This window comes from Oxyura jamaicensis, chromosome 3 (assembly GCF_011077185.1).
Source record: "Oxyura jamaicensis isolate SHBP4307 breed ruddy duck chromosome 3, BPBGC_Ojam_1.0, whole genome shotgun sequence".
Taxonomy (NCBI): Eukaryota; Metazoa; Chordata; class Aves; order Anseriformes; family Anatidae; genus Oxyura; species Oxyura jamaicensis.
Genome location: NC_048895.1, coordinates 40138900 through 40147886, shown reverse-complemented (window position 1 = coordinate 40147886; position 8987 = coordinate 40138900). Strand labels below are relative to the sequence as shown.

Below are 8987 nucleotides of genomic sequence, written 5' to 3'. Positions count from 1 at the left end.
TGAAAGAAGAGAGGCAAAACTAAGCCAAAACCATGGTTCTGCCCATCTCAGTTTGATACAAAGATCTGTTTATTACCCAACAATGTGACAGTGTATACAAAGACAGTGTGGAATGTGACATTTACAGAAGTTTCAGTACATCATGCACATATACTATTGCAATATTATTTTAATAGTTCCAGAATGTTAAGCTGAATAAATATTCCTTGCTTCAAAAAAATCTTTGATTTTCACATAAAAATATATAATATTGCACTCTTTACAAGGCCAGCAATTTTGCATATTGATTTGTAACAAGTGGAATTCTACCTTAGAAAAATAAGCCTTTGTGAGCAACACCCCAAATCAAGGAGCACGAAAGCACCCCCAAACCACGACATTTGTATTTTGTCTCTTAAATAAAGCACATCACTTCAACATGAGCCAAGAAGCTTTTTCAGTCTGCATTTGGACCTTACATTAACATTTAGACAGTAAAAAACGTGACTGAAGCCATCCCATACAATGCCACGACAATATATGCAGTTTAAAATTCAGTTCATACAGCCACTTGCTTCATCGAACTAAACATCAGCCTTTGTTGTCAGGGACCGACAAGACTTCAAGATTTTCTAGCTTGAGAAGTTCAGATCAGGAAGTCTCAAGAATTTCTGTAAAGACCATTTGGAATTTTAGAAAGCGTACAGATTTCTTGTGTGCATGCTTTCAATAGCATGACAATTTCATATATATTATTTGGAAGGCAGGTGAACCTTGAACATAAGACAGCAGTTTGTATGGCAATACGGGAGTACATCGCTGAGAAAGCAAAGCTATTCCGAAGAAAAATGGAACTACATTAGATTTGCGTAGCATTCTCATGTCTTCCCATTCACATGACTAGCAGGCAACATTCATCGTGTCAGTCAGGTTTAGAGTCTTAAAAATCCATCAACTGAAGCGATAGGTTTTGATCTGGCCTAAGAATTCAAATTTGTTAAGCCTTTAACAATTGAGGCTTTTTTTTTCTCTCAAAAATAGCACCTAGGAATAAATAGCATATTTGCACAGTGTATCTGTATAAACTTTTCTGAACTACCTGATGCCTATGGACATTGATTTAAATATTTGGATTCAAACATTTTACAGTGTATTGAATTTCAATGACACTGGGAATAGGAACACATCTGTGCCTTCTCTAATGCCTTTTTTAGAGCTCTGGAAAATAAGCTGCGTCTGTATAGTGTATATGCAGTCTGCCACAAAATCACATAGCTTGGTGTTACAAATTTAGGGAGTTAACCCCACATGGAAAAAAAAAACAACGATGTAACTATTGCTTCATGATGCTATGAGGTGTCTGCCCATCATTAAGACAAGTATTTTTTGTCTGCTGTAAAGACTATTATGCCATCTGAACAGAAAAGACAGCAAAAGTTACAAAGAAAGATATCAAATCAAGTTTTTCCAACATTACAATACCATAAGATGGTGCAAAAAGCACCTACTAAGTTCTTTGCTTCTCAAAAAAAGCAATTTTGAATCATCTTGGATTTTTGAGTTTTCTGTCACTTATCCCAGAGCTAACTACACGGCCCTTAACTAATCAGATATACATATGCTGACATTTTCATAAATATTTACAGAACTTCACACTGCCAATATTTTACAGCATCAGAGGGAAATAAACATGACTGATTCAATTTTTGAAATACTTGTTTCCAAGAAGTGATTTAAAAAAATATTACATTTTATATTGCAGCATTTTGACTTGTAGATTAGAGCATTTATACACCACTGCTGGTATTGGGGTATACAACCAGAGCCGCCTGGTGACCTTGACAGACTTCAAGTTTGCGCATGCACAGAATTTTACAACCGCCTCAGACTGTTCTTTTTTAAAATCTAGAGACATTCTAGAGACATTCAAACTATTTCAAAATCCAGTTAAATAAGATTCTTTAATCTATTTTGGATTTAAAGTGCATCGGAGACACGTGTTAGCAGCAAAAAGTCATCACCCAGCTGCATAGCTGCTAAGGAATGAGTAGAACATGGGTAACTTCAGGCGCTGCTGGTCCTTGCGACACCAAGCTATAACGTTTCCATCACTGTTAGCCGTGAACAAGTGATGTCCATCACAGGAAAATGTAAGGCTGAAAAACAAGAAAATCTATCTTTATATCAGATTTACCTATTTAAAATGCTAGAAGACAAAAATTAGTTCTCAGTTACAAGAGACCCAGTGCATGCATTAACACAGTAACGTTTGCACATAGCTGGCTGCTCAGCTCTGTAACCAAACAGGCTGAACTACAGCTTGGTCCAGCACTTCAACGTGCCATGCAATTTAGTACTCATTTATTTGCAGCATCAGAGGAAGTAGACTGCCCCTTCTATCTCTGAAAGGAAGGCTATTCAGCACAGAATAATACCCTCTGAATTTACTGGCTGACAAAAGCAAAAACTAAATCACAGCACAGGACTTGGTTCAGTTGGGCATTTCTTGAGCTATAATGGTACTGACGCCCTTCAGTCATGCCGTTGGTAATGTTAGAGAGCATGAGGGTCAGCATTCATTTTCTGTCACAGTTAAGCAGAAAACTAAGTTAATAGCTCTTAAATTTTACCATCAACAAGCTTTCTGAAATATGCTTCCTAGCAGTTATTGCCATGCTGCTATTTATCAGAAGGTTTTTCATTTCTAGAAAATAGTGATTAGCAGTTTGGTTTTTGTTTCAGTAATGGTCACAACAAAATTCCTCAGTAATTTGTACCACACTAACATGAACTTGATCAAGTTTTGGCAGAACCCTACAAGACCTTTGTGCAGGGTATTGTACCTCTAGGGATAAAGATTCCATCCTGTGACTGTGTTCTGAAAGCATGTTGGCATGAGAATAACTCTGCTTATATAAACTCTCCAGGGGACTCTAGTAGGCAAAATTACATAAGCACTCTAAAATGGCAGCTGCCACGCTTCTGAGTCTCCTTTACTCCTTTCTCTGTTTTCCTCCAGTATCAGAAAATGGTCAGGGGAAAATGCAGTCCTTTTATTTCTGAGGGAACAAAACAGTCTTCTATTTGGGTTTGCTGACGTTAAGATATTATCTCCTGATTTTTGAACAGATTCTGTGGAAAAATATTAAACTTAATAAGAAGGGTAGTATTGTTCAGCTCTCAAGGGAATCCTGCTAATTTCTATCTGCTAGCAGCAGAACCTGGTTATTACTGTCATTACAAATACAGTACACTTGTGCTCATTTTGCTTTCATGAATAATTAGTAGGATTGCATGGCTCTTTTTAAACATGGGTGTTCACCTCTTGTCTTCATGTCAAATCCATTTTCAATACTACATGCTATTTTTCTTGGTTTTGTTTTCACAGAAAAAAATCCATTTACTGTATATGTAAAATCTTTTTACCTTACAATAGGTTTGGCTGACTTGGAAAACGTTATTTCCCGTACTGGCTTCAAGTCCCATGTACTCCACAGTCTGAAAGAAAAATCAATTTTCCTTCACATTTATCTCTGTAATTATTTCAGAGATGAACACAATGAATTTAGCAACTGCCTATTATTATAAACCGGACAACAGCTTGCCCACCTTCTTTAAATATCATACCAATTGTTTGGCTACATGCTATCAAACCATGAACTTAGTAAAATGCGTTATAACTTAACTAAAACAAGTTTCAAATGCTTACCTTACAACTCCATTTTCAAGCCCCCCTGCAATCACATTGACAGATACTCCTTCAGGCTGGTTAGAGAAAGCAACAGAGCAAATACTTTCCCTGCAATGTACGTGTCCCACGAGATCACCGTTAACTGTCCAAAGTCTCAAATCACTACCCCCTCCAACTGTAACAGAACATAGCACATCAGTATTAAGCACCAATCTGTACCACAGTTAGGTCTATGCAACAGAATATTTAGGTGTTACAGAATTCAACTATTTGGAAAATCAGGTTTGAACAACTTGGAGCAACATGTGCTGCAGTCAACAATTACCTCTTCCCCACTTTTCTGCTTTTGGTCATGCAAACTGCCAAGCCACTGCAAAATGATCACAGATCTAAAGAATGCTGTACTTTAAAAATGAATTCATATTGTATTTTGTATGACCAATGTTCATGTATTAGAAGGGAAATCATATTATCTTCTTTAAACTGCTTTCTCATACCCTGGTTTACATTTAAGCAACATACTTGAAATACTAAGTGAAAGTAGCTTACCTGGTTATCTGGCATTAGTGGAATTTATTAAAGTAATGATAACCCAGCTACTGCTTTGTCTTGAAAGGGACTGAAACGCATGTCCCTTACCAATTAAAGAATACAATATTTTCCAGCAGAAGCTGGCTTAGTATCTACAGAAATGGATGAGTTGTAAGTCTGTGTCAGTCTGAAGCCTAAACACAATGTTTCTGAAGCCCCCAAAATAATTTCCTCTCATTTTTTAATACTATAAACTGTGCTATTTTGCCTTTTTTCCCCTTCAGATTTGGAACAGCATTAGTTTTAATTGTCTATGGAGACCTACAGTAAGGAAAGCCGGCTAAAAGATATGTCATTATGTAAGACCTATCTTACTCTAGGCATAACAAAGGAAATTGGCTCAAGTAAAATAAGAATTCAGCCAACAACCATCTTCCAGCAATATGGATAAACAAAGTTAAGCTCTCTTCCTTCATATTCTGTACTTCCTGGATCAACAGAAGAAAGTGGTCATTTCAATGGAACCTATTACCCAACTCCCATGTCAAGTTAACTGATAAAGTACACACAGGTATTCTTATAGACATCAAAATAGGGTGAGGTCTCTCACTTGGCCCTGCTTGTGTTGTAGCACACAGGCAGTCTTTGAGTCACTGAGCACCCTGAATTATACTCGAAAAGATCTTAATGCCTTAGTCCAGGAACAACACTATATGGGAAATACAATATTGAAAACCTGCTCTAAAATAAGATTAGGCAATAAGGCAGGGGCAGAATTATTTCCTTCCATAGGAACCCTGATACAAATCTATACTCCACCTTTAGCTGTTATTCCCCTTTGTTATATGCTGTTTAAAGCAAAGCCAATCTGGTTGCTTCTAGCAATATGGCAACATTTAAATTAAATGATGAACAAAAATCCTGTTACACAGCAATGCACTGTACTCCCCTTAAGATCTGTACCTCTGACAACAAATCCCTGTAAAAACAAAAACCAACTTCACAGAATTTAGGTCTCCCAGAAATCTGTTCAAATTTCAAGTCCTTATTAAGAGATCAAGCTGCTTGCTTCCCTTACTCTCCATTTCACTCTAACACCTGCCTAATAATTTCTGGAGAAATTCATACGCTAATATGTAAAAACCAGAAAAGCACTCCTATTTGACCAAAAGCATCCTCAGATGATCAATACATACTCAACCAATATCAAAGCAAGTCTCATGATTTATTTGGTCTGCAAGTTAGAAACCGTGACTGCCAGATATACCTGAATCACAAACTGTTGCAATATCACCAGTTGTCTCGCTAGCTGAAACTGCCGTCACAGGACTCTTGTGTCCAGACAGACTCTGGACATAGCACAGCCTAAAAAGAATAGAGAGCAAAAAACCTAAAGTTCAGATTAAATCATTTGTGAAGACCCTTTTCTACATTTAAGAAATTCATTTCAAACACTCTGCATAATGTTATTTTTCATTTTCATTCTAGAATTCATGCATATTTCATGTGGGAAAAAAACAGTAAGTTGGCCTTCACATTAAAGACGGGCATGAAATAAACTCAGTTAACGTTAAAGTGTAAAAGATATCAAGAAGTTGGAAAACAAGTACTTAAAATGTTGCCAGTTACATACATACTCGTACCTGTTCAAATCCCATATAATGCAGGTTCCATCTTTGCTGACGCTTATCATTATACTGTACGGTTTGCACACAAACAAGCTTGTTATCTCTGCTGTGTGACCATACAGATGGACTTGTGACTCCATTTCTATTTCTGAAGGCTGAAAGAGAGCACAATGAAACAAAATCGTAAAACTAAGATTTTAACATATATTTTCTGAAAAGGATAAACCTAGGGACAAGTCCAATTCTTGGATTTCCAAATATGATTCCCATTATTTTTACCATGATCACCTTAGAATTTTGTTATTGCTTTATTACCACAATGTTTTTACAATATGATATGCTATATGCATCAATAACATTCAACTTTTTATTCCAGTGCTCTACTCTAAGCTAACGTTTTGACATAATTCAATAACTTCATGAGAAACTCTGCTGCTGTCGGCTAAACACCTTGAAATCAGCTGGTCTGCTTTGTGCAAGGCTGCTGTTTTCCCATGGTAAAGAAATGACAGCCTCAGTATTTCAGTATTGAGGCAGTACTTTCAAATAAAGAGAGAAAATCTAGCTCAGCAGTTAATACTGCTGAACAAAAATAAAAGCAGAAAATTGAACACCAAATAAGACAACTTATTCAAATTATGTAATATGAAACAATTCAGATGTCTTGAAAGCGGTGTTAGCTGAAGGAGCTGCTTAATCAGAATCCTAATGCTGTAAGAAAGCCCACTGTACAGAGATTAGAATCATTGTGAAAATGAACATTGCTCTGCTCTGCTTCCTTACACATCAGAGCATGTTGTAGGCCTGCTATCCTTATCCTGTACCCTCATACAAAAAATAAACAAAAAGCTTTAAAGTAGTGACAGACAAAAGAAAAAAATACACTTAACTCTTTGGTTTTCTGTGCTAAAAGGAGACAATTTAAGCTGTAACGCTGCAAGAGTCAATACAGTTTAAGGCATTTTTATAACATGCAAAGTAGTATTTCCCCCCCCCCTTTTTTTTTAATCTTAAGGGCTAGGAAAAAATGCATCTGATAATGTGAAGCTATGTTTTGGATTCCGACAACATGGCTCTTCAGATTCTTATACTGACAACAGCAAAGACAATGACATGATAGCCACATGATGCCTATGCATGAATCAGGGCAAAATATTCATGTTTCAAGCACTGTGTTATAACAGATTGTTCATTTTATCACTGAACAGCTGACAAGATACATACAGAACAGATGCTAGGAAGCACATTTGCATTCCCTGCAGCCCTGACTTGGGTAACTGCCTCCACAACAGGAGCTATAAAGTTGGCATCAAGGTCAATCTGCCTGAGGCATGTACAACTGACAATGCTGAGGAATTCAGCAAAGAGTCTCAAACAACATCTGTGCAGCTAAACAAAAAAATCAGTTGTTTCTAGGAAATGCAAAGAACTTGATCATAAGCCTGCTACTGGAGTTTATTTTCCGCATGTCAGATGGCAAATAAACTGAATTTCTATTTTAGTACCTTTTTTTATTAGTTTTTCCTTAGAACTGGAATACAGGTCTCAATATAAGTTATTTACAAGCTCTCTATTGTGGTGAGCTGTTAAGGTGCTTGACTTAAGATCCAACTGATTTAAGCTGGTAGGCTTCAAGTTCTACTTAAACTTTTAAAATCAAAGCTGCTGAGCTCAGGAAGCTTGAGTTGCAGATCACCAAAAATTGAAAGAAAGCCAAGAAAGCAATCACAGGATGTTCACGTTCTTCCCAGTCTAAGCATCTGCTGTTTGCCACTGTTGCAAGTGGCAGCAGACTGGGTAGGCACAGCAGATCATACCAAACCTCCCCCTAGCCCAGCCTAATGTACTAATTCAAGAGCATCTATAGTACAATAATACAAATGTGTTTGCCAATACCTGTATCAAGCTAAATTTGATAAATCAGTTGGGTTGTTGCTATGGAAAATCACACAGGCATACCTAAAATTGTCTGTCAAGAACATTACAAACTTTGTTAAAACTACAAAAATGAGTAGAAATTACTGCTGGAGAAAATCAGACATGCTCCGAAGCTCAGTCTGAATCAAAAGATGAATTTTAAGTTCTGTTTATATTTTCATACCATGCTTAGTTTCTGGGAGATTTCTACTAGTATCACAGCACCTTCCACTAACACGTTGAGGAATGTAACTTGTATTACTTCCCTCCACACTGCCTTCCTCCTCAGGAATATTACAAAGTGATGAGGCTTAGCAGCTAGGATATACATTGTGGTGACTTTCTCTGGTGTAAACACCTGCATTTGAAGTGTTGTTTACTTTGGGGTAACGTACATTCTAGTTTCATTTAAGGTTTTGAAAGGCTGACTCTTTCACAGAAAAAAATACCCCCAAATGTAGAGAGCTTTCTTGTGCCAGAGCACTTCAATTCCAAGCCCTAGCCTGAAGTGAGAGCTCTGTGTAAATCAGTTATGCATCCAGATGGTGAGGGCCAACTAGAGGCTAGCAACAGATGAAAACAAGAACATAAACCACACAATATGCAGAATTTTTTTTTTTACAATGTCAAAGAGGAGCCTTCAAAAATAAATACTAACCAAGCACTTGACCTTTTTACTAAGTGTCCCGAATACAACATTCCCCTTCTCTCATTCCCTGTTTAAAAAAGGCTATAAGAGCAAATAGCTAAATCCCTAAATATCAGTTCTGCCCAACAGAACTTACCGTATTGCTCGTGAATCTGTTCATATATGCTGTGATGACACCAGATTTACTACCTGTGAAAAGCTGACAACTGTCTGGGACCCAAGCACAACTTGTTACCTTGGAAAGACAAAGCCAGAAAAAAATTAGAACAGGAACTGCTATTGTCATTATGCCATAGCATTTGGTCCAAATGATTTCTATTGGTTATCCCAAGAAAAGCCATTACTTAAGCTAAAGAAGAAATGCAGGAGTTAAAGATGTATCTGCTTTAGGTCATATTTACTATTACTCCAGAAACAAAGTGGAAAATGCTGCATCGCCCTGAGTGCACAGCCAAAGAGCACAGTGAATTTCTGCAGATTTCTAGACCTACAACCACATCAACCAGAGTATTTTCAGTGAAGTCTCAAACACCATTGAAGTGAAACAGAAGTTATCCAGAGTTCTTCAATTCTTTAGGCCATCTTTTTTTTT

At 37.1% G+C, this 8987-nt stretch overlaps 1 protein-coding gene across 2 annotated transcripts in view; it reads right to left on the bottom strand.

Moving 5' to 3' along the window:
- Positions 1-47: 47 nt before the first annotated feature.
- LYST (lysosomal trafficking regulator) overlaps positions 48-8987 on the bottom strand; it is an 82099-nt gene continuing 73159 nt past the window's right edge. For both annotated transcript variants that reach the window (XM_035320527.1, XM_035320526.1), the window contains exons 48-53: positions 8532-8630; positions 5845-5984; positions 5469-5566; positions 3689-3845; positions 3406-3477; positions 48-2135 (exon numbers count right to left, since the gene is read on the bottom strand). In XM_035320527.1, coding sequence (XP_035176418.1) covers positions 1997-2135; positions 3406-3477; positions 3689-3845; positions 5469-5566; positions 5845-5984; positions 8532-8630 — 705 coding nt within the window. In that variant the 3' untranslated portion in view covers positions 48-1996. The remainder of the gene's footprint in view (positions 2136-3405; positions 3478-3688; positions 3846-5468; positions 5567-5844; positions 5985-8531; positions 8631-8987) is intronic.